Genomic DNA, 24,781 nt, shown 5'->3' with positions numbered 1-24,781 from the left:
CCCCGCAGGCCGCCTGCAGCGCGTGCTGGGCCGCTGCCCGCAGCTCCTGGGCCTGCCCAGGAAGCGGCTGGAGGCCGTGGAGCGGCTGCTGCGCGAGCGCTGCCTCTTCACGGCGGCGCAGCTGAGCGCCGTGCTGCACGCGTGCCCCGCCGTGCTGCTCCGCGAGCCGCCCGCCCTGCACCACCACTTCCAGGTGAGAGCCGGCGCGGCGCGGCGTGGCGCGGCGCAGCCCCGCGCGCCCCGTCCCAGCGCGCCCCGTCCCCCCGCAGTACGCCTACTTCAGGATGGGGCTGCGGCACGAGGCCATGGTGAAGGGGCGCCTCTTCTGCGCGCCCTTCGCCGAGCTGCGCCGCCGCCACGGCTTCCTCGAGCGCCTGGGGCTCTACCGGGCGCCGCGCAAGGGCCAGGAGCACCCGCAGAACCCCCAGCTGAAGGACATCCTGCACCTGCCCGAGGACGCCTTCCTGGCCAGCGTGGCCCGCGCCACGCCGCAGGAGTACGAGGTCTTCAAGAAGCTGCTGGCTCGTGAGGAGGAAGAGGAGGAACGAGAGCAGGAGGAGGAGGAGGAGGAGGAGGACGACGACGACGACGTGCTGTTTGCAGAGGGAGATGAAGACCTGGGCAGTGAAGGCTCGAGGAGCTGATGCTCCGAGGGGCCTGTCCCGCTGCCTCCATCACACGTGAGCCACGGGAGGTGAGAGGACCTGCTCCCCCGCTGCCGCCCGGGTGGCTCCGAGCTGCGGGAAGGCTCTGGTCCAGGGGCAGGCACCGGGCGCACAGTGGAGTCCTCAGGGGGCTGGCGGGGGACACAGAGGAGCTGGGGCCAGCACAGAGCACCCACAGCTCCCCCAACGCCCCACTTTCCCCCCTCCCCAAAACCAGATGTGTTATAAATAACACCCACTTTCTGTAAAGCATTTTTATCTTTTTTATTTAAAACCCAACCAAAACAACTAATTTATCCCCAAGCTGCGGGGCAGAGCGGGGGGCTGCATCAGAGGCTGCCGGGGTCCCGGCCTCACCCCAGGCTCCCGCAGCAGCAGGACGAGGAGCCCTCCTGGCTGCCAGGGGCTGTTTCTTTATTTTTCTTGCTTTGTTTTCCTTTTTGCACGGCCCGCACACGAGGAGGCCCTGCCGAGCAGCGCCGGGCCCTGCTCCCACCCTGCCGCTCTACCCTATAGCTGTGAGACACCTCTGGCCTGTATTAATTTAGCATATACAGCGTGGACAGTAATAGACACAGCTAGGGCTTAACTAGTGGCGCCATACAGACTCGTGAAAAGCTAGCTACGCTTCTAAGCTAAATGCATTTGAGGTGTTTTTTTGTTTTGCTTTTTACTTTTTTTTAACCTTTTTTCCCTCCTCGCCTTCTGCTGGCGGTGGGAACAGGGACACACGAAGGGCTGCGGGGGTCTCTGCTGCTGCCAGCGGAGCAGGGGCCTTGGGGTGGCCGCCCTTGGGGACATGGGGAAGGCAAAGGCTGCGGGAAGCGTTTCGGGGAGGGCAGCGGGGATCACTATGGGCCGGGACTTGAGGCTTTGTGGTGCCCCTTTAGCTAGGGGGAGCAGAGCTAACTTAAATGCGGGGTTGGGGACAGGGAGATGGGGCCGGTGTGGTGCGGTGCCACATGACACTGAGGACAGAGACAGCGGGACGAGGCAGCGGTGACGGAGCGGAGGCAACGGGAGGAGCGGGAAGGAAGGTGGCATGGCTGCTGCCGGGAGCGAAGCGCAGCAGCTGGGGCATCTCAGAGCCTCCGGCGGTGAAGGACGAAGCTCCTGCTGCTCCGAGGCCTGGTAGGAGCGGGAGGAGGAGGAGCTGGCAGCAGCCCGGGTGTCTGCAGGTCTTCCCTCTTGCCAGACCCGGCCCAGGCTGAGACCGGGAGCCCCTGCTGCCCCTCAGGGAAGAGTGGCGGGGGGCTGCGACTGCCCTGCCTGCGGGTGGGCTGCAGTGAGTACTTACTCTAGGGCCTCTTCAGTGCGGGACTGACGCTCTGCTTCCTGCAAGAGGAGGAGGGCAGTGGCATGAGTGGCGTGAGCGCCCCAGCGCACGGCGCGCTGGCGACACAGCCATACCTGTGCGTGGCGTGTGCGGCAGCGCTGCCCTCGCAGCTCTCCCGGTAGCAGAGGTCCTGGTGTACCTTGTAGACGCGCCTGTACCTGCGCACACAGAGCAGAGGGGCACGGTGTAGGCGGTGGCAGCAAGCGCGCTGCCTGCCTCCATCTGAGCGCRCGGCGGCCTCCTCACCGCCTGCGCGGCGCTGCTGGGGCGGCCCGGGCCGCCGCGGGGCTGCAGGGAGCTGCCCTGGGCCCCGCGCGCGGTACTCACAGGTAGCGGCAGATGCCTCCTTCCCACACAGGGAATGACTTGGTTTCCGAGTACAGCCGCGTGCACGAGAGGGGCACCTTCTTGCAGGCTGCTTGGGGAACAGGAGAGGGCGGCTAGCAGCGAGCCCACCCCCACGCTTGGCCTGCCGGGGCCCCCGGGGGCTCCCCCACCGCTGTCCTAGAGGGCTGGGCGCCGCGCGGCTCGGAGGAGGCCACCGCTGGGGACGCTGCTGCTGGGAGAGCCGGCGCGCTCGGCACTCACCCAGCTCGCAGTGGCGGCCCTTGAAGCCYGGCGCGCAGCGGCAGCGGTAGGAGCGGCCGCCGCGCACGCACGTGCCGCCGTTCCGGCAGGGCTTGGCGGAGCACTCGCGCCCGGCGCCTGCAAAGAGCCGCGCGCTGCCGTGAGCCCCGGCGGCCGGCGCTGAGGCGGGAGCCGCCTCCCTGCTGCCGCCCCACACTCACCACCGCTCCTGGCCTCGGGCAGCTGCAGGGCCTGGCTGCCCTGCCAGGGCTCCTCCACCTTTTCCAGCCTCATCGGAGCATTGGGCTCTGCTCAAGCAGAAGGTGGATGTTACTGCTTCAGAACTAGGCACGTGGGGAGTGCCTGCCCTCGCGGCAGGAGCTCCTCAGGCCCGAGCAAGGAATTTAGGTCTTGCCAGGACTTCCCTTGAGCTCAGCTGACCGCCTGGGCTGCCTGGCCACTCAGGTGTGGGGCCGGTGCCCCTGTACCCTTGGGTGCCGCCAGGCTGAACTGCCCTGCCCCAGCCCCCCGCACTGGCTTCCCGCCCATCTCTGCTCCTGTCACGAATGCCCTAATGGTGGCCGTGGGCGGCCTGGCCTGCTGAGGGTCACCCTGCTCACTAGGGAGCAGCGCAGACACAGGGCCTGACTTAGGAGAGCTCCAACCCTGCAGTCACCCACCCTGCTGCCAAGTGAGAAAGAAGCCAGCAACACTCACGTATCACTGAGGACTTGGGTGTCTGTGCTGTGACAGGTTTGTCCGGCGAAGGGCTGAACCTGGCGCTGATCCTCCCTCTGCCATCCACCAGCTCGGTGAACCTGGGACAGGGCAGTGGCAAGGACGTGAGCGGTGCCCGCCGGACACGAGGCCTGGGGACACTGCAGCCTGGCTGTGCCTACCTGGGCACCGGCGAGGGCTCCAGCGACGCGTCGTGATCCGCGAGCAGGCGCAGCTCGGGCAGGAAGGCGGGCGGCAGCCGGGCGCGCAGCACCCGCGCGTGGCCACCCTGGCTCCAGCGTCTCTCTGCGGGGCCATCCCGTGGCACTGCGGGCCAAGGAGGAGCTTAGGCGGAGCAGGCAGTAAGTGCAGCGTGTCCTGCCATTGCCTGGGTGACCCCCGACACACTTGGCCTCGCCAAGACACAATGCAGCTTCCACGAGGCCACAGCGGAGGCCACACCAAGCAAGCGGGAGCAGCAAGGCCTCGGGTCCCTGCTCTCCCTGGAGCTGTTTGGTCTTTCCCACCTCCTCCCTGCACGGAACACACAATGGCCCCACTCCCCCCAGCCCCACTCACGGGTGCTGACGTAGAGGTGGATGGGCTCGCTGTGCACCTGCCCTTGCTCCGTGTTCTGCACGGCTGTCACGGAGAGGCGGTAGCGCTGCGCGGGGAGCAGGTCGCGCACGGTGTAGGCTGCCAGCTTCCCATTGGGCACGTAGCGGCTCTTGACGCTCTGCGCGGCGGTGACGTTGATGATGTAGCCCTCGACGGTGCCGGCGGGCGGCGGCTCCCACACCACCGACACGGAGGTAGCGCCAACGCGGGACGTCGTGAGGTTGCGGGGTGGAAGCGGCCCTGGAGATGGGAAGGGCTCCTTGGAGAGCGTCTGCAGCAGCCGCGCAGGTCCCRTGGGGGCCTGCCTGGCTGGCCTAAAGGAGCTCCATGGGGCTGAGCACGTGCTGTCCTACGCGGGCCCTACGCGTGTTCCGCTGGGGCAGCCAGGAGCACAGAGGGCCCCAGCAGCCACCGGTGTCCCTGGGACCCCACGGGGCTGCAGGGCAGCACACGGAGGACGGGGTGCTCAAGACAGAGCTGGGGCTGCTCGGCGACGTGCCAGAGGACAAGCAGGTGTCCCTTTTGGCCCAAGTGGCCAAGCTCAGCCCGATGTCACCAGCACGGGCGGTTGCACGCCGTGGCTTGCAAGTCACATGGGTGCCAAGCTGGGGCAGCTGAGGGTGCCTGGGCAGCCCCCGTGGGGCCATGAGTCCCAGCTCTGGGCCTGGAGAACATGGTAGAAGCCCCCGGGATGCAGGGAACGCCAGCGCCCAACCCCAAGCCTCAGCACACGTGGAGCCCCGCTCACTTGTCCACACGTGGAAGGGCGCCGAGGCCAGGCTCTCCGAGGGGTGGTCTTCAGTGCCCAAGCCACTCAGCGTCGTGACATGGACAATGTACCTCTCTCCTGGCTGCAGGTCCCTGCAGAGGAGGAAGGCGCCGGGCAGCGGGTGAGTTTGCCGGCCTGCGAGCGCCCGGGCCCCCCGGCGCCTCACAGGCACTCACAGGAAGGTGTACTTGGCCACGCTGCTGTTCAGCTCCACCGTGCGGTCTTCCAGCTCGCCAGGCTGGCGGATGGAGACGCGCACCCTACTAACGGTGGAGTGCTTGAGCCGGTGGAGAGCCCACTGCACCGTGATGGCGCTGGCCGTCACGTTCGTGATTTCAAAGCCTTCCACCGGACGCGGCCCTGGCCGGAGCAAGCGGGGAGCAGAAGCCAAGAGCGGTGTGGTCAGCAGCTGCTCAGGCAGGGGCTGCCACGTCCCTTTCCGTGTCCCCACCGTGCCGGCCACTGGGGTCCTTGCCTGCCTTCCCAGCTCAGCTTCCCTARTGCGGAGCTGCTGGCGCCTGCCCGGAGGGGAGCAGCTCCGTGCTCGGCCACGCACAGCTCCTGTCCCTGCTGCTGCCTGCCTGAGGGCAAACGCAACTTGCAGCRCTCCCAGCCTGGCCCTGCTCCCTCTGCCAGGCTCCAGGGCTCCCCAGGCTCTGCACGGAGGCATTTCTGCCTGCCTGCCTGTCGCCACGCTCGGCAGCCCCAGGCAGGAGCTGGCTGCTCCCTGTGGCCTCCYGTGCTGGCCACACGCAGGGCAGGAGCGCGGTGCGTGGGCCTGGCCCGGCACACACCCCACCGCGGGCTGCGAGCGACGCCAGGGCCACGAGCCGAGGTATCAGCGGTGACCCAGCCCCTTCCCCTGCTCCTGGCTTTACCTGTTTGTGGCCCACAGGGTGGGCACACGGCCTGTACTTTTCACCCTGTCCTCATCCTCTTGCTAGAGGGCTTTTATTTTGGCCAGGTCTAACCCTTTTCCATCCTCAACCTGCTCTTGGCTCCTGCTGCAGCCGTTTGTGGGCAGACCTGGAGCTACATGTGATGCCATGGAGGTGCCACGAGGGGCACGGCAGCATCTGCCCTGCAAAGAGCCTCAGAACGGGTCGGGAGGACAGTGGGTCCTCGTGCTGCCCCGGGCAGCACCACCACCCGCTGCTGCTGCTGCTGCTGCCGTGGTCATGCCCCTATGTCACTGTGCCCCRAGGGCTCTGCCGCCTTCTCAGAAAGCGGTGCCAGGCCAAGAGATCCTGTTCCCTGCTGTCGGCAGAGCTTCTCCCGCGCAAAGCCAGGGAGCATCTCCCAGATGCCGTGAGCCCTGTTCGTATGCAGAAGGTCCCTGGCTGCGACGGGGGCCGGCGGGCTCGGAGGCGGCCAGGACAGGATGCCTGTCATCCCTACACGCCCGCAAGGGGCAGCTCCATCCTCACCACCGCATCCCCCCGAAGACGCTACTCACTAGTGCGCGTGGTGAGCATGACCGGCCTGCTGATATCATTCTTGTTGTTCACGTTGCGTTTGACTGAAAAGACAGAAATATTGTAGGCTCTGCCAGAGGCGAGTGCCCGCAATTGGTGGGCAGAACGACTTCGGTCCACAAAATCTGTCCTGCGGTAAGAGCCGTCGAAGGATACGTACGTCACGGCGTAGCCGTCAATCAGTTGCCTTGCGACTGCGTCCTCAGGCGGGTGCCAAGAAATCAACACACCAGTGTCCTCCACCCTTTCCACCTTTAATGAGGTTGGTGGCAGCAATTCTTCAGGGTGTGGGCAAAAGCAAAGGGGAGAGGTAACGCCATAAATCTTTAGAGAACAGACCCAACGAAATGCAGAGCAGCAGGGAACGAAGGCCAGGGCCCCTTTTCTCTCTCTGTTTTCCTCTCTCCTCTCTCGTTGCACCTTACGGAAGGCCCTGCGGGTGCCAGCTGCCACCGGGCTGTCGTGCTGGGTGCCAGGAGAACCCACTACCCAAGCGGGCTCAGGGGCAAACGCTGGCAAAGCCGAGCAGAGCAGGGTGAGCCAGAGCGTGGGCGACAGGGCAGTCGGTGCCCACTCCCCGCGGGGACACACGGGACAACGTTCCTCTGGGGTGACTCCCTGAGGGGACTGGTTGGACCAAACRGATCCAGTTATTCCCAGCTGGGGGGGGAGCTTTAAGCGGGCACCTTTGCCTGCCCTCCTGGGTTGTCACCGTCACCAGAGGGATTTGTGCCAGGTGTCCCCATGCCGAGAAGCCTCGTAGCTCCCCCAGCCCCCAGCACGATCGGGCCCTGCTGGCCCCTTCCCTCTGCACGATGGGGCCTGCACGAGCTCGGAGCTCTGCGCGGCGAGGAGAGCAGCCGGTCCCTGACGGCCGAGCTGGCGGCTGGCTTGGCCGCTGCTGGGCTGGGCGGGCAGCGCCGGCGTCGAGCCCCTCACACCGTGTCCTGGCGCCGCTGCTCAGGGCCTTTACCTTTTTCGCAGTTCTTGCCTGTGTAGCTCACTTTGCAGGTGCAGCTGTGGCTCCCGTTGCTTGCCAGGCAGTAGCCTCTGCTCCCGCAGGGGCTGGAGAAGCAGGGGTCGCTGGCTGCGGACGAGAGCAAGCGCCGGCGCTGTTACGGCGAGCGGCGGCACGAGCGGCTCCGCGGGCCCACCGCCCTCGCTGCTGCCTCACCAATCTCGCAGTGGTAGCCGAAGAAGCCCTCCGGGCACACACACAGGTAGGAGCCTCCAAAGCTTTTGCAGTCCCCTCCATTTTGGCAAGGGCTCGACTCGCAGGCATCCACCTCTAGAGAAGAGGGAGGCGCAGGGTGAGGTGCCTGCTCGAGGCCCAGGGCACAACTGGGTCCCCACAAGCTTAAACAGAGCCTGCAAGACGCCCTGCCCGCAGCCAGGCCTAAGGCAAACAGCAGCAGCTACCGCAGGCCCTGGGGGCAGCACCACGGTGGTCTCGCCCCCTTGGGGCTTGCGGGTGGGAGGAAAAGTAGATCCATCATGGATAGGCCGAGCCACCCGCATGGCCTGTTCCCTCCCTACCAGACAGCCCTCTGGGCCAGGCTGATCTGGGTCTGGCCCCGCTCTGGGTGCTTTAGATGCCATGGGGAAGTAGCCACAAGCAGCCATCGCTCCAGGAGACAGGAGGTGCCCCTGGCATCGTCCATGAGGGCAGAGACCCAACATCCATGGAGGGGGGGGAGGGTTCCCTACTGCACCCCCTCCCTGGGCTTTGCCCCCGTCCCGGGCTGCAGTGCTCCCAGCAAGGACTCCGCTCTGTGAGGTCCCTACCTGTTTCGCACTGGGTCCCCACAAAGCCCTCGGGACAGGTGCACACGAAGGACCCCACAAGGTCCTTGCAGGTCCCGCTGTTCTTGCAAGGCTCCGACTGGCACTCATTGATCTCTGTTGAGAGGTGACACTTGAGCCCGCCACCCAYGCCAGCCTTGCACAGGGCGGGAGGTAGGAATGGGCAGCAGGAACACAGGGACATCCGGGCGCTGACAGCCACCAGCAGGCACCTAGGGTACGTGCCCTGCTCGAATGCCCCTGCAGGCATCATTGTGGCATCGCCCAGGCCAGACCCTCCAGCATCCCTCTCCTCCCGCCTGCCACCGTGCTGTGTTCCCTTCCAGCTGGCACCTGCTGAAGGGCACACAGCCTCAGCCAYCACCGCAGCTGCAGCTCCCTGTGGGCCGCCTTCCCACAGGGAACGCTCTGGTTCCACGAGAGGTGGCCTCCCTGCAGACTGACGGGCTGCACGCATGGGGCTTGAGCCGGGGCACAGCAGGCTGGGTGCTCAATGTGCAACTCCCACCCTGCTACCATTCCCCACGGGGATGAGGGGATGAGGAAGGGTTTGCTGTGGCCACCCATGGGAGATGGGTGAGGAAGGGTTTGCTGCGGTCGCCCTCAGGAGCCAGGACTCCTCCTGCCCCGTGTCGTGGTGGCCCCATGTCATGTTCTTCACGTTCTCTTACCCAACTCACAGTGGTGGCCTGTGTATCCTGGCTCGCACACGCACAGGAACTCAGCGACACGGTCCTTGCACAGGCCGCCGTTGAGGCAGGGCTGTGACCTGCACTCATCAATCTCTGCAAGATTCAGGGCACAAAAGAGGCAGTCAGAGGCAGGAAACCCGCCGAGAGGCCATGTGGGGTGCCCCAAAAGCGGTGCCCACAGGCACAGAAGGGCATCCCCAGTGCTCGGCTGCCTCCCGCTGCTCCTCACCATCGCACTCCGGCGGGTCGCTCCAGACACCCAGCGAGCGGCAGACGCGCGGGTTGTTGTGCTGGCTGAGGGTGTAGCCCAGCTCACAGCGGTACTCGGCCAGCGAGCCCACCTTGGTGGAGTTGTAGGAGGCCTGTGCATGCTTCACCTCGTTGGGGACCCCGCAGTCGACCTCTGCGTTGGGGACACGGGGCTGTGAGCCAGCGGGGCGGCAGCAGCCAGAGCTCTTGGCTGGCGGCGGCAGGAACGGTGCCCTTCCTTACCGGACTGGCAGCGCTTCCCCACATAGCCCACAGGGCACGCACATGCGTAGTCCCCGCCAAGCTCCTTGCATGTGGCGCCGTTCTCACAGGGGCTCAGGAAGCACGGAGAAGGCACTGGAGGATCAGGGCATGTCGCTGACACACAGCGACGGGAAACGCCCCCCTTACTGGGTGCCACCCRCCCGCGTCCTCATGCCTACCCATCTCGCAGTGCCGGCCGGAATAGCCAGGGGGGCAGTCGCACTTGTACTTGCCGATGTAGTGGAAGCAGGTGCCCCCGTTCTGGCAGGGCCCTGAGGCGCACGGGTCCGGTTTACCTGCGGGGCAGGACAGTGTGAAGCAGCAGGCAGGGGTGCTGCTGTCTGCGGCAGCACGGAGGGCAGTGCAGGGCAGTACCTATCTCGCAGTGCCTGCCCGTGAAGCGGTAGGGGCAGGCGCAGTGGTACTCGCCATCAGCCTCCTTGCAGGTGCCCCCGTTGCGGCACGGCGCCACGCTGCAGAGCCGCGGCCGGGCTGCGGGGAGAGCGCGAGTTGCCTACGGGCGCCCCGCTGAAAGCCGCCTGGGCGCTTGCCCGGCGCCAACGGCACCGAGGGCGCCTTCGGTGCAAAAGCAGGGCCTGCCCTGCAGCTGCCGCCATGAGCAGGGGTCTCCGTGCCAGGTACCTTTCTCACAGTGCTTGCCCAGGAAGCCTCGAGGGCACTCGCAGGTGTAGGAGTCATCATGAACCTCACAGGACCCCCCATTCAGGCAGGGATCCGAGTCGCAGGGAGACGGTATCGCTGCAAAGATGGACACAGGGGGTCACACGAGATGCGCCAATCGCTCCCACGGGGCTTCCCATCCACGTGGGATARGCCTTGCGATTATCCCCGGGTTTCCCACCGCTGCCGCGTCCCCACCAAGCAGACTCACTGTGGTTGGTGCCATAGTCAGTGTGGCACACACACAGGTAGCTCCCGCCGTACTCCATGCAGTAGCCGCCGTCGGGACACTGCGTGTTCACGTTGCACGGCGTGGTGGTCACTTCTGCAAGGGCACATGGGGAGGTCCCGCAGCAGCAACAACACGGCGGCCAGCACGCCCGGGCAGAAAGTGCCGGCAACRGGAGTTCCTTAACCCGACAGAGGTGCCCCCACCTCGCAGCCCGTGAGTGCCGAGGGCTATTTTGGATGCTCAGGAAGCTCTGGGGATGCCGTGAGTGAAGGCTACACTTTATTTCTCTGGGGGGAGAAGCCAGGCTGTGTCCAGCATTTGGGAAGGCACCACTCAAAGTGGAACAACAGCAAGAGCTGTTGTTTTCTCACCACGAGGCTGTGTTTCTAATGTACCATTCCCCACCCTTATCCCACATGTGTGGAATTCGGATTCAGGGCTGCCCCGTGGCACTGAACCGACTTTGGGCACAGGCTGAAGCACCCCTTGTGCTTGCCTGGAAGCTGATGCCCATGAACGTCCACGAGAGGGAGCACGGAGAAAAGCAGAGCACCAGGTGAGAAGCCTTTGCTTACCAAACTCGCAAAGAAGACCAAAATAACCTGGCAGGCACTGGCAGATGGTGACATTCCCCTCCAGGCAGCTGCCTCCGTTGCGGCACTCACAGCCCTCAGACAGCTCTGCAAGAGATGAGGAGGGAGCTCTCCAGGATCCCGTCTGCTGGACCTGCAACCGTGGGGCTGGGCAGCCAAGTGACACCGTTGGATGTCACCTGGGAGTCGGGGTGACCTGCAGCCACATGTCCAGGCACTGCCTCAGCAGCCTCCGCTCAGAGATCTGCTCAGCCCAGTAGCCACATACAGCCTCTGCTGCGGCCGCCTCCCACTAAGCAACAGGCAACCCCACCTAGACGGGTTTCCCTAGGCATGTGGGAAGGCACTTGAAAGACCGCAGCTACTCACTGTCCCGACAGTCCTGCCCGGTGTAGCCCTCGCGACATTCGCAGACGTAGCCCTGCTCCGTCTCCAGGCAGCTGCCCTCATTCTGGCACGGGTTYGAGAGGCAGGCGCCAGGCACCCGGGGCCCACCTGCGGGCAGGGAAGAGGCTCAGCCCGAGAAGCCTCRGCCTGGGGCTACGACACCCTGGTATTGGGGCACATGGAGCAAGTGCCACGTGTGGGTCCGCAGCCATGAAGGGAGCGAGTTCTGCGAAGGGGCCCACGCGTCGCTCCCTCACTCACCGTATTGGCAGTTGTTGCCGTAATAGCCCGGGGAGCACGTGCAGATGTAGCGCCCGGGACGGATGTAGTTGCATGTCTGCCGGTTCCTGCAGCTCCGGTCCTCACAGGAGGAAGGATCTGGAAGGGAGGAGCGGTGACTGGAGTGGCTGCAAGGCCCAGAGGGCCGCTGAGACCCCAGGGCCGAGGCCTCAGCCACCTGAGCCCCAGGGCCGGGCGCAGGAGAGAGCAGGCACCTATTTCGCAGCGCTGTCCCACGAAGGGCTCCAGGCAGACACACGTGTAGTTATCGACCAGGTCGACGCAGTGCCCTCCGTTCAGGCACGGGCCGGACTCGCACTCGTTCAGCTCTGCGAAGCCAAGTGGGAAGGGCCCATGAGACACGCTCGAATGTGGGCCAGCTGCCGACTCTCACTTGCTGCTCCCGTCTTGGCTCTCAGCACTGGAGTAGAGAGCTTTCCTGGGGCCCTGCCCTCAAGTTCAGGCCAGAAGATCCCCCCCCTCCCTGTGCTGCAGGGTCCAGGGGTGTGTTGGAGCTGCCTGCTGTTCCTCACGCACCCGCGGCAGCGCTCAGGGCCACCAGCTGCCTGCAGATGGATGGGGCTTGAGGCTGTGTTGCTGCTGGCTTGSTGAGCACGATGGACGGGGTGTTAACGTGCACTTCCCTGAAGCCTCGCTGGAATTTAAACCATCTGCCAGGCATTGGGTTTCCAGCCCATTTCAGTGCAGCCTCCAAGGCAGCAGCCCTCAGCACTCGTGAGGAGGCKAATGCAGATGTTCCCATCGGAAGAGCAGCACAGACCCCAACCCAAAACCGCAGAGGAGGCAGAGGAACGAGGCCGGACGGTGATGCTGGGGAGCGAAGGCAGCATGAAGCAACCCGGGCTTGGTCCTACCTGTCTCGCAGTCTTGCCCCGTGTATCCTGGCTGACACGAGCACAGCGCGGTCCCGTTGACCACCTGGCATTTCCCCCCATTTTGACACACTTTGATTTCACACGGCGACTCTTCTGCAAGACACCAAAGAACAGAGGAGAGGAATAAATGCAGGCACGGGAGCGGCACAGACATCTCCCATTCCCACGGAGCCAGTGTTCTCGCCAGCAAACCCAGCGCCTGCCTGGCATGTTCTCCCTGCCACCCTTGCTTGGAGGAGCATGTGGGACAGGACAGGTACAGCTACCCGCACCACAAACTGGGCAAGAAACCCAGACAGTGCCACGTTTCTTTTTGGATGCTGGATGTTTCTCTCTCTCCTTTCCCTCCCCAACAAGTAAACTCGCTGCTCTCCAGTCCTGGAGCTCGTGGGCCGCTCCGCCGGGCTCGCAGCACCTATGCTTCCCTCTGCTCTCAAGGAAAAGCAGCGCTGCTGAGCGCTTTGGGAAGGGGCCCTCACTGCCATTCCCGCAGCGCTGCAGAGGGGACTATGTCTTCCTGGTGTCTGCATTAGTATCAGAGCTCCCAGGCAAGCTCCCAGCCGCTTCTAGGGGCTTAGGAGCAAAATGTTGCCTGTGAAAGCGTCGCATGGAGCCCCTGAGCTGCGTCGTTTCCACAAGGCTGAAGTGGCAGTGGTGCCGGGATGAGCTCCCCAAGGCGGGGGCTGCCAGCGTCAGGAAGCACTTGCAGCCACAGCAAAGTTTCCTTCACCCGCAGCAAGCTGAAACCCAAGATCACAGCAGTGATCAGTGATGCTCCTGCCAGCTGCGTGAGCCCTGGGAGCACAGAGTCCCACAGCCTGGGATTTCCACAGCCAACAGACCCTTATCTGTGGGTACCCATGGTGCTAACGGTAGCTGGAGCTGAGCCTGGCACCGGAGCCTGGAGCTCTTCCCTTGTGTCACAGCACAGCTGAGATTGGAAGGCAYTTCAGGAGATCATTTAAGTGCAGCCCCCTTCGCTCCAACAGGATCACCTAGAGCATGTGACAGAGCACCCAAGCATGACGAGGCAGCACCAAGCTACACACAGCTCCTTCCCATGCAGCTGGGCACATCTTCCCAGGCTCCAGGAGCCTTCAGGACCAGAGCCAGGATGACCAGCACACCCACCCTCCCTGCCCACTGCGACAACGGGTGCTGAGCTCTTCAAGTGCAGGGAAGAGCCACCCTGACCCTCTCCACTCCCCTGCCCTTCCCTCACCAATCTCGCAGCTGGCGCCTTTGAAGCCTGGAGTGCAGGAACAGCTGAAGCTGTTGACGTTGTTGATGCAGGTGGCTCCATTTTGACATGGGTGGGAGAGACATTCGTCCACATCTGAAAAAAAAAAAGATCAGAGAGGGGAGAACAGGAGCTCARGGAGAGCTTCCTCCTGGCAGAGGAAGAAAGAACCATAGGAAAACACAGCTCAGCAGCAAAGCGTCCCCGCTGCAGGAGGTGATGCTGGCTGGAAGGCACAGAAGGGCGCGCAGACAGCCAGGGGAGATGAAGGCCAGCGAGAAGGGCGCCGCGGTGGAGGAGGCACTCACCTATGTGACACCTCTTTCCCGTAAAGCCTGCCAGGCATGAGCAGGTGTAGGAGGGGTTCCCTGTGATGCAGTCCTCAATACACTTCCCCCCGTTGAGGCAGGGCCGCAGCGTGAGGCACACAGAGGCTGGGGAGACACATGGCGCCCTCGGTTAGTGCCGGGACCGAGTGAGGCCTCGCGCGCCGCATTCTCCGTGCCCGACATCAGCTCTCGTGATCCTGGCTCTCTAGGGTGCACTGGGAGCCCTTGGGGCAACAGCGCTCGCTCTCGCGAGGGAGCCAAGGGCTTGGATCCCCGTGGCCCCCAGGGAATTTCGGGGGAGCTCCGTGGGGAGCCACTCGCGGGCACTGGGGGGGATGCTACGGCCGGCCCTGGTGCAGCGGCCGCACTGAGGCCGACGGGGACACCTGTACAAAACAATCCCGCAGGTAACACAAAACACACGGAGATTAGCAGGTAAGGAAACACAGCCAGGGGGGGACGGGGACAAGGGGCAGGAGGTCAGCGGCTCCATGGGGGGGGCGTGTGGGGAGAGCCCAGAGGGGGACGGGCAGCCGCCAAGCGCGGCCCCAGCCCTGCCAGGACGCCCGGCCACCTTCCTTGGGCCCTGCGCCCCCATCGCAGGGTGCAGCCCTGCTGGAGCCCCACGGGCCACCCGCTGTGTTGGCCCCGCTAAGGCTGGAGAGCAAGGGCTTGGCCTTGGCCGGGGGACCCGAGAAGTGCCACCCGCGGGCCCTAACCTCATCCCCGGTGTCCCTGCTCATGCCCTGCCGCCCCTCCTGTGATGTCAACCGCTGCCTTTGCCCCTGCTCCTCTTAAGAGCCCRGGCAGAGCGCTGGCTGTTCAGTCACCTCAAGCCCACCATGAAGAAGGGCCTGGCCCAGCCTGCTGGTCAAAGGGRGATGTTCTCCCCACTCCTGGGGCTTGACCGGGGTTGCCTGCAGCCCTGCCGCTTCCTCAGGGCTCCTCCAGGCACCGCTCTGTCACCCTGTCCCTCTCCAAGGCTCCTTGTCACCAACCCCCAGTGCCCGCAGAGAGCCACGCTCGGCCGCGGCCTCYCAACGTGCAGCACGGATGGCCGGGCCCCACACAAGCCTGGCAGTCCCAGGGCACAAAGTGATTGGGCACACGGCTCCTGCGGGTCATGCCCAATGGGCCACCGATGCCCCATGGATTTCCTGCAGCCGCGCACGGGGCTGGCAGCTCCAAGGATGGTCTCCCCATCACTGCCTCCCGTCCCACCCCAAGCCCTTTGAGCCATCTCCTCCGTCCCATGGGTGGCTGCTCTCTTCCCTTGAGGAGGGAGATGGGGGTGAGGGGCGAGGCAAGGAAAGACAGGGCTGGAGAACAGTTTGGGGGTGGGTTGGGTGTTAGATAAACCTAACTGCTGTCCTCTTACTTGTATTGCTGCAGCCCCCCACTTGCACCTGGGCATCATCGATTCTGAACACCCAGCGCCCGGGGATACCCACATTTGTCGTCATCTCCACGTCAGCGATGTCGTCAGTGCGGGATCCGGGGATGTTGAAGTAGCGCTTTCCATCACCGGCGTTAAAACCTGCCTGGGAGGACAAGGGCAGAGAGGACAAAAAAAAAGACATCAGGGTGCAGAAAGGGAGCGCGGGCGCCTGGAGCTCCAGCTCCTCTGCGGGCAGCGTCACAGCCCTGCGCACTCCTTTAGCCCTGGGGCCACGGGACTGCCAAGGTGCTGCCTGTTTGGATGGGGGATCCACAGGGACCATGTGAGACTGTTTCCACCCAGATGTGGACCTTCTTCAGTCCCATCTGCCACAGCAAGACTGCTCAAGATGCGACGGGGACACTAGGTGACACTACCAGCACAGCCTGGGTTTCTCCTTGGTGCGAGGGATACCAAAATCCCCAGGATGTGTGAAGGAGTATCTAACTCCCTCCCTAAGGCTGGCGCTGACACGGAGCTCAGCAGCACCTTGCTGGGAAGAGCGCAGCACAAACCCAGCCCAAGACCATGCCCGAGGGGACACCGCACCCTTTGTGTTCACCAGCCCCAGCGGGATTTTAGCTTGGTTTTCCTCGAGACTTCCTCTTCTCCAGGGCTGGCGTGAGGGTGGAGAGCGCCTGGAGCGCTCCCAAGGCGGGCGGTCACCGCTCCATTTACCCCCATAAAATCCACACCAGCCAGTTCTGGGATTCAAAACATGTCTGTTTCCTTTGCACCTGCAATTTCCTGCTTGCTCCCTTCCTCCCGCAGGCAGGGAGCCAAGGACACATCAACTGGTGGTAAATTCAAAACTCACACATCGGAAAGGGTACCGGCTTCTTTATATATATAAAATGTATATATATATATATATTTTTTTTTCTTAAACACAACAACACATACAACGATGAAATAAAAATACAAGTGAAAGCTGTGCTGGCTGCAGCAGCTTGCTGAGATGCTCTTAAAGTCTGAGGTTAGGAAGGAAAAGGAACTMAGAGGCAGCAGCCAAGGAAAAGAACTGTGGTTTCATTACAACAGTCCCCTATATGCTCTCAGCTTTGGGACTGAGAAAACACACAGGTATTTAACAGCTTTAAAAACGGCGAGGGGAGGGAGAAACAGAGTCGCCACCAAAAATCCCTTGGCTGCTTCGTGCTGCCAGTAATATTTTTTAAAAAAATTTAATTTATTGGGAACAAACAGCAGGAATGGCTGTGTAGGAGCTGCAGGACTGGGAGCGCGGGGAGTGTTCACCGCTTACCTGCGCTGCGATGCCGCCAAGCCCAGCAAAGTCCCCCCCACTGCTGGCGTGCATACCCGTGGTCCACGTGATGGACTCATAGTTGAAGATGGTGAAGGAGAGCTTGCCGTCCGTGATAAGCACTATCTGGAAAGTGTTCACCTGCAGGAAGGAGAGGAGTAGGCAGTGAGGGGGCAGACAGAGAGGCAGGAACACGGTGGAGGAATGGTCCAGAAAAGGAGATGAAAAGAAGATTGTTGAGCAGGGAAAGTTTGGTCGGGAAGATGGGGTCTCTTTTGGCACTGATTCTCCTTTACGAGAAAAGGTTTGGGTTAATTTCTTCTCTCTCAGGCTTTGGGGAAAGAGGAGAGAAAGAGATTTCTGCAGAAAGTTCCACTGGGAAGCGCCCCGAGCAGGTTCAGACCAGCGCAACACAGGTGTCCGCGGGCACAGCCGAGGAACAGTGTCCGCGTTCGGGACCAGGAAATCCCGCTTTCCTTAGGAAGGACATTCCTGTTCCTGGGGGCACTCCTGAAGGAGCGGCTCGAGTGCCAGCAATCACAGCTGGAGGTGTGTGAGCCAGCACGGGGCTGCCTCGGGTGGAAAGGACCTGCAGGAAGTGCCGCGTGGCCATGCAGCCGTTCTCGGCTTTCAAGAACAGGGGGGCAGAAGACGTTGGCCAAGTCTCTGCAGGGACTATGGGGATGGAAGAAAGCACCCAGGCCCATGGGCAGCTGCATCCCGGAGATGCGGCTTTCGGTGAAGGGCAGCAGAAGGACTCAGGAAGGAATTTTCAGGCCAGCTTTTAAGCTGTCCAACGTTGCTCCACACACATGACCTCAACACGGCCCAATGTGGGCAAACGCAACCCAGCTGCCCGAGAAGGGGGGCACCAGCGATTCGCAGCCTCAAAAGGGCATGGGGAAGGCGGCTGCTTCTGCAAAGCTGGTGCTACGGCTGCGACAGCAAGGAAGAAAGCAGGGGACAGGGCTCAAAGTGATGAACATTGCACCGCCAGGATGGCCAAGAGCAGAAATGGGGTTCACTGCCCCCCGGTCACTGGAAAACACAGGTAGTTCTACAGTTTGGTTCCTCTCACCCYGATATCTAAGATATGAGGTGACAAGGGTGGCGTTTCCTCCGGCTCAGACAGGACCTAACTGAGCTGTMGGTGTCCACACAGTAAATGGTTGTTGTAAAATGGTGTCCAGGRTGGGAAGAGCCAGAGGCTGTGGAGGATGTTTTACAGGTCCTCTGGATGCAGCCTGGGTCTGGCCACATGCAAACTCACCCTGAGACCTGACACCTGGCCCGTGCTTTGGGTGAGAGACCACGAGTCAGGCTAACAGACTGAGCAGTTTGGTAGCCCCCGCCCTGCAAGGGGTTGAGTCCTCAAGTTGCTTAACCCGAGCGGAGCCTTTGAGTTTGGTTAGTCCTGCTCACAACTCCCAAGTTACGGGGCAGGCACAATCTGATGCTACAGGATCAAAGCTGTTGTAGAAGATGCCAAAGCTCTGGTTCCTCCAAAAACTCCTTTTGAAAATAATCCATCCCTTAACTAACAGCAGCCCCTAAGAAGGGGGTATCCCCGAGCTGCTCACCCAGCGACAGAGCATCGGCCTGTGGCGCTTTGGCACCGTCCAGGATTTTGAGCTTCCCACGACCCGCCGGTGCCCACGCTGCTGCCCCAACCACTCACTGGAGAGAAGGAACTTCCCCCGAAGAAGGTCACTCGGTACCAGGTAGCAATGAAAACCCACTGCGCAGAGAAGTGGGGGAACTCAGGGAAATACTGCACAATGTCGCGCGTCGCTCGCTCCAGGATGGCCYGGTCCTTGCTCTCCCGGTAATACACGTCGCCTGCCCGCCGGTTATCCACATCCGCCCAGAAGGCCGCTACCACGCGCCGGTCCTTGGAAATCGGGAACGCCACCGGCGTGAACTGGGAAACCTCCTTCAGGAAAGAGATGATGCCGTTGTTGTTGACCTGCAAGGGGGGAACAGAGAAAGAAGGGACAAGCGTGACAGTGGCCAGGAACGAGGCAGGATGGGCAGCACGGCAGCCTTGCTCGGAGCTCTGCTCTCCGAGGAGTGGAGCGGGCTCCTGAATCCCACAGGAGCCCTAAGCCACGACGGGCAGCCGGAGGTGCTGCAGGTGCCCGCACCCCCGGAGTGGACAATGAGGATGCCGCAACCTGGCCGGAGCAGCGCAAGCACTCCTTGGTCAGCGGGACCATTGGCAGGGCTGCACGTGAGAGGCCGCTTTTTACTTTTTTTACTTTGTTTTTATTTAATTTCTTTCCCCTCCTTGCACAAATATTTGAGCGCTTCCCCTTCCTGCCCTTTGAAGCGCGGCCGTGCCGCTCGCTGCGGCGCCGCGGCCCCGCTTGCCAGGCGCTGGCGAGCGCGGGGCGCCCAACAAGCCGGGCCCTGTTCTCCTGCCGCAGCCGGCCAGGGGCAGCGGCGGCAGCTGCAAAAACGGCCGCGGGGGCTCCAGCTCCCTTTCACATCCCTGCAAGTCTTCCCAAGGCGGCTCGACTCGGTGAGGGGACAACGGGACCCCCCCAAGGACGCAGCTCCTCTTGCCAAGGGGTRCACGGCACCCCGAGCTCTCAGGGACGAGCTCAGAGCTCCCTGAGCAGCCTAAGCCCTGAGCAGCAGCGAGAGACGTGCAAGCGCCTGGGCAACTCTTCTTCAGGGTCAAAGAACCTGCTGCAAATGCAGATGGTGCCACCAGCCCGTCAAGAGCCTCCTAGACACGGGTTGGAGCTCTGCGTGTCACCTTGTGCAGAGCAGCCTTGTGAGGAAGGCGCTGCTCAATCCTCGGGATCCTCAATCCTTTGCTCCCAGACGGGTGGCGCAAAGCGGGCGATCCAGCACCAGCCGGGCTAAAAGCGGCCACCGARTCCCACGAACCAAGCGCCGCTCCCGCTTAGCTAATTCCTTCCCTGCCATGTGCTTCACAAAGATCATCTCACGTCTCAGGAATGAGGAGAAACCACCAACGCTCTGAACTGCGGCCCAAATCGAAACCCACAGCAAAAGTATTCCAGGGGAAATAGGCCTGAACGCTGTTTGCAGATGCAACTCGAGCTGAAAGGCAGGTGTTACATTTTTGGGGTTTCGCTTTGCCTTTCTGAGCAAACTTTGGATTCAAGCAATTTTCTGTGTGCGCAGGGCTGGTCGCGGCCCAGGAATTTGGGCCCAGCCCATGAATCCCAGGAAGGCGGCACTGGCAGGGGACAGCTCCTGCATTCCCCAGCACAGRGGCATTGACGAAGAGGAGTCTCTTCGGCCCCAAGGCAGGACCTCGGCCACGAGCGCCTCTCTGGGCGAGAGGGCAGGGAGCTCTCGCGTCCGGCGTCTCACAGCACCCGGCAAAAACAGCCGCCACGCTCCGGATTTACAGCCGCGGGCGCCGCAGCTGGGGAGGGAGCAGCCAATCCGGGCCCTCGGGCCAAGAGGAGATCTCCGAGGCTTCACTAAACTCACTAAATAAATAGAAGGACCCTCGAGCGGAGTCCCGCGTGCTCTGCCATGAAAACATCCAGACGYGGGACATCCTCCACAGGCAACACCCTGTGGGAGGAGGAGAGCGGATGGAGAGGATCCCGAAGGGAGCTGAGATCACCACGRGCTTTTAACACGTTTGCCTGGAGACAAGACGCAGCTGGAGGAGGCGGCCTCTGCTTTCAGCGCACGTGGCTGCCTTAAGGCTTGGGAAGGGAGGAAAAAATAAGGCTTTTCAGGGCAATCTAACCATGCTTTGAGAAGCTGCAGCTTTGTTGGCATGCCTCGCTGCGCTCGCTGGCTTTGGGTGAAGGGCTCCTGGGGCAGGAGGCCGCTCTGTAGGGACGTGACAAGGCCACGTGGCCTTGGGACACCCGGCTAGGACACAGGTGCCCGACAGGGCACCCAYGAGGCCCGTGCAGGTCTGGAGCAAAACCTGCCTTGGAGAAGACGCGCACGCCGAGGGGCTTAACACAGTTAACGTGTTGACGCACCGGGAATAACGGTCCTGCGAGAAGGGACCTTCCCGCCGCGGCGCYGCCGCTGCCGTGACTGAGGGCGAGGAGACTCCTGCCTCGCAAACCCTCCGTAACCTCTTCGTGGCCGCAGAGGAACATTCTTCCCCTTATTAAAGCAAGATGAGGATGAGCGGGAGCCAAGGCTTCTTTTCTTTAAAGAAAAAGGAGGAAGGGAAGGAGCTTGAAGGCGAGCCTCAAGGGCTGGGGTTTCCAGGTGAGTCACCCAGTGAGGAGCTCCAGGACTTAGGTGCAACCTTGGTTCTGCTCTGGATCTCACAGGAGCCACTTGGCACACGACCCGGCTTCTCCCAGCCTCTCTTTCCTTCATGACCTCTTCTCTCCCTCAGCTCGGTCCTCCTCTTGCTCCGGGTCCACAYAGTGCCTTGCAGCACAGCCACGCAGTCTTCCTCCACGTCAAAATCCCAGCAAACAAGGCTCAAACTGAAGATGTCCAAGGTGGAAAACGGCACGGCAGCGCGCCTTGGCTTGTCCACGGAGTGAGGCTGTCCACGAGGCTCCGCTCAAACCGCTGGGACAAGGCTCAGCCCTGTGCTCCCAGCCACACGGACCKTGTGCTCCAGGTGCTCTCGCTGCTACTGCCGCACGACAGAGGTCCTCAAGGAGAAAGGGCATTTCCTCATCTCCCTCTTGGGGCAGAGGAAGCCGTGGGTGCCCGCAGCAAACGCAGGAAGCCCCAAGAGAGGTTACAGRGCCTCCACAGGTGCAGAGGACTCAGCAGAGTGGGTTCAGCCTGGCTTCCTAGCTAGGCCAGGTGGTCCTACTGCCCATGGGACAGCTTGAGCCTTAGTGAGTTCCGCTGCTCCAAATGGGACCTTTGTCTCCTCTGGGCCCACAGGACACAAGCCCAGGGGTATAAACACACTGGGTGGGAGCCCGTGTTGGGCACCCAAGGACCCAGGCCCACGGAGCGTGACCTCTGCGTAGAGCATTTCATCCCAAGAAGGTGGGTAACACACAAGAGAAAATGAAGAGCACTCATGATGTTGGCTTTCCCACCACGTTTTCAAGATGCCGACACTTCATCCCATCCCAAAGGAGGAGCCGGAGCAAAACTCGTAAGCTCCCAGAGCAGATGTTGTCCCCTGCTTCCTTGTCACCCTCCAGCCACAAATTCACTGCCGGGAGACCCAGCTCCTGACGGCGCCCGGCAGACTCAGCTGATGGTTGGTGTTTGACCCACGAAGRCAGTCCCCAGTCACCCAGGGCTAGGGGCAGCCCAGCCCCACGAATATAGCTGCACGAAGCCTGGGACGAAGGGAAGGGAGCGGGAGGGGGCTTCCTGGTGGCTCCTGTCCCACGGCTGTGTCCCCTCTGGGCCTCCCTCCTCGCGCTCGCGGCGAGCGCAGCGCCCAGCTCCATCCCCGGCAGCGCATCCCAGCTGGGTCGCATRGAAAAGCCACCGGAGAGAGGGCAGGGAGGGAGGCCAACAGGACGCAACAAGCTCCCCGTTCCCTCCCCGGGCGCACCCGGCCTGTTGTGCAACGCCGCACGTGGGCGGAAACCCTGTCCCGCGCCGGGGGCTCCGGGCCCCGTGGCGCCGGCGCCCCTAATCCCGCCGGGAGCGCGCCGATCCCCGCGGCGGCACCACGCAACGCCGGAGCGCCGAGGAAGAGCCGCCTCCTTCCCCAGCTGCCTTGCCGGCTCCTGCTGACTCCCGGCATACCGCTGCCGAGGCCCTAATCCCRCGGCTTAATCCAATTATCCCGCCAGCAGAGCAATACCAACACGGATGCCGAGTCTGTCTGCCCGTGCCCTGGGGCTGCAGTCAGTGCAGGGCAGGAATTTGCAGCCCTCAGTGGGAGCGTCGCGCGGTCCTGCGCCGCGGCCGGGCCTCCAAGTCAACAGAGGCTCAAACGGCCCCAGGCCCCGCGGCGCTTCCCAAGGCTCCTGAGCTCCTGGATTTACCAGTCTCCCTCACGCCAAGGCCAGCAGGGAGAACTCCGGCCATAAGCAGTGGGGCAGAGGCACCGAGCTGGCCAGGAGTCACGAGCGCCGGGGCCAAATCCCGCGGGAATCCGCTCCCCCGTCCCAGCAGCCCGGGAAGCTGCAACCCTCTGGCGACAGCTCAAATCTGCCTCACTCGGGTGTTTTTTTCCCCCCTTGATTTTGCAAGCTCAAGTGCTGCAGCGAACTGACAAACACGCCGGGCTGCGCATCCCGGAGCCGCTCGGCTCAACATGAGCTACGTGCCGGCACGGAGACACGAGCAGCGACCATGGACACGGTTTCTTTTGGAAAGTTTTCTCCCCCGTCACAGGCACTGTCTTTCAACCTCTCACCCTGTTTGGCTCRGGTTTGCTGCCTGCGCGCACGGAGGAATGGAAGAGCTTGGAAAATACAGCCCACGGGCAAAAAGTCGGCTTGGGGCTGACCCCAGCCTTCCAGGGAATCGGGAAAGGGCCTCCGAAAACACATGTAGTGCCAGCCTTGGGGGTAAAACCCACCGGCTCCTCCTCCTGTTGCTGGTGACCTGGGAAGAAGGGATGTCTGGAGGGCATCCCAAAGAACATGACATGTCTATGTCCATCTGTACCCCCCAGGGCTGGACCACAGCCAAGCGCGCCTGCCAAGAGGGAAAAAAAGGCCACTTTTCCTGTTGGATTTGGAGCTGTCAGTGGCTCCAAGGGATCCCGCTCACCCAAACATCCCAGCCTGTAGCACCCCGCAGGGCTGGTCAAACAGCGGTGATTTGGGCGCCAGACGCAGCTCCCGGGAGCACCGAGGACTCGGTGCCGGCAGCCGCGGTGCGTGTGGGGCTGCTCCGGCCGGGAGCTGCCCATCGACGCTCCCAAAGAACCGCGGGCGCCCGCGGGCCTCCGCGCCGAGGCCTCCCCGTCGCGAGCCCCAGGGGTTAGGAGGCCAAGGAGGAAACGGTCCAGCTGATCCCGAGCGCGCGGCGCCGGCCGGCCGGCAGCACCCGGGCTCCGAGGCTGCTGCCTCTGGCTCTACCTCTCCCAAAGGGAAGGGCTCGTCTGCGCCTGGCTCCCTGCTCCGCGCGAAAGCTGGGAGCAGAGCGACACGAGGGACCTGCCTGGAGCTTCCGGACCCTGTTTCTCCAGGAGCGGAGAAACTGCTTTTCCCTTCCCCTCCTGCTCGCCCTGGGCGGAAAAGGGAGAAGCGTCTACACTGCACAGGATGGGCAAGGAGGGACCGGAGCGGCAGGCATCCGAGTCCCCATCCCGGCTCCCGTCATCCCGCGCCTCCTGCTCCGGGCTGGCACACGCGGACGATCCGCGCGCTCCTCCGCTCGTGCCAGGCTCTCCGCTGCACGGAGCCTCCGTTGGCCGGGCGGGCGCCGCGGACGAAACCGCCGGTCCCGGGGCACGTCCATGGCACGTCCCCGTGCCCTCCGCCGCGAGGGCTCCGCGGGGGGCTCCACGGCGGAGCGGGGCACGCGTGGCTTGCGGGACACGGCGGAGCCTCGCGGCCGGCGCCCGCTACTCACGTAGAGCCCGCTGTGCGCGGCGCCGAAGAAGGGGAAGCGCACGGAGATGGGCTGCAGCTCGGAGCCGCCGTCGTCCTGCTTGCGCGTGGCGGCGTCGCCCTGCTCCGGCCCGAACGGGTAGAACTCGGCGAGCGGCACCAGGGCGCCCACGCGCAGCGCCAGCGCCGCCAGCGCCGCGGCCCAGCAGCCCGCCCGGCCCCGCATGGCCGCCCGCCCTGCTGCCCGCCCGGCCGCGCTCACGACATGGCGGCCGCCCGCGCGAGGGGCCGAGGGGCGGGAAGCGCCGCAGCCCGAGCCGGAGCCGCAGCCCGAGCTCCAGGCGCCGCCGGGACCGCGGGTTCGAGCCCGCGCCGGGAAGGGGCTCATTGGCCTCGCCCCGCCCTCCGCGCGCCCGCTGGATTTGCATAATGCCGCTGAGCTGGCCAATCGCCGCGCCGCGCTCCGGCGGAGGGGAGGGGTATGCAAATGAGGAGGGCGCGGCCTGGCGCCGCCGGGCGGGCAGGGAGCGAGGGCGCCCCCGCGCGGGCGGGCGGGAAGGGCTCGTCGCGTCATGGCGGCGTGAGGCGGCGGCGGGGCGACGCGGCCGGGATGAGGGGGCAGCGCCGGCCCCGAGGCGGCAGCGCGGGCCGGGGCGGCCGGGGACACCCCCAGTGCGGAGGGAAAGGCAATGCAAGTCGAAAGGGACCAAGTTAGGAGCCGTTGGTCCCGGCTAGGGGCTGTCCCGTATGGCCTCAGCCGCCCCCCTTCACCTCTCTGAGTGTGCGGAAAAGGCTCGTCAGGGTTTCGCCTTCCTGGCGTGGAAAAACACGCAGCC

General features: G+C 63.6%; 2 protein-coding genes across 2 annotated transcripts in view; one reads left to right on the top strand and one right to left on the bottom strand.

Moving 5' to 3' along the window:
- The window catches only part of MTERF4 (mitochondrial transcription termination factor 4), a 1,355-nt gene extending 536 nt beyond the window's left edge, over positions 1-819 (top strand). Inside the window, exons 2-3 of the mRNA XM_026036374.1 lie at positions 9-193; positions 270-819. Of these exons, the coding sequence (XP_025892159.1) occupies positions 9-193; positions 270-644 (560 nt within the window). The 3' untranslated portion in view covers positions 645-819. The remainder of the gene's footprint in view (positions 1-8; positions 194-269) is intronic.
- A 292-nt stretch (positions 820-1,111) lies between these two features.
- Positions 1,112-24,171, bottom strand: SNED1 (sushi, nidogen and EGF like domains 1). The gene is made up of 32 exons (XM_026036373.1): positions 23,968-24,171; positions 18,173-18,460; positions 16,495-16,635; positions 15,171-15,333; positions 13,772-13,897; positions 13,446-13,559; positions 12,203-12,316; positions 11,543-11,656; positions 11,310-11,426; positions 11,031-11,156; positions 10,644-10,748; positions 10,048-10,161; positions 9,798-9,914; positions 9,531-9,647; positions 9,335-9,451; positions 9,135-9,248; positions 8,872-9,045; positions 8,622-8,735; positions 7,933-8,046; positions 7,322-7,435; positions 7,121-7,234; positions 6,129-6,425; positions 4,849-5,032; positions 4,652-4,764; positions 3,865-4,143; positions 3,468-3,612; positions 3,286-3,386; positions 2,790-2,876; positions 2,590-2,706; positions 2,329-2,416; positions 1,963-2,159; positions 1,112-1,793 (listed from the first exon to the last, which is right to left on the bottom strand). Exons 1-31 carry the CDS (start codon positions 24,169-24,171, stop codon positions 1,964-1,966), a joined length of 4,428 nt encoding a protein of 1,475 aa, XP_025892158.1. The 3' UTR covers positions 1,112-1,793; position 1,963.
- Between the last annotated feature and the right edge of the window lie 610 nt (positions 24,172-24,781).

Source organism: Nothoprocta perdicaria, unplaced genomic scaffold (genome assembly GCF_003342845.1).
Source record: "Nothoprocta perdicaria isolate Ctin4 unplaced genomic scaffold, notPer1 scaffold_177, whole genome shotgun sequence".
NCBI lineage: Eukaryota > Metazoa > Chordata > Aves > Tinamiformes > Tinamidae > Nothoprocta > Nothoprocta perdicaria.
This window is presented reverse-complemented; position numbering and strand designations above follow the sequence as displayed.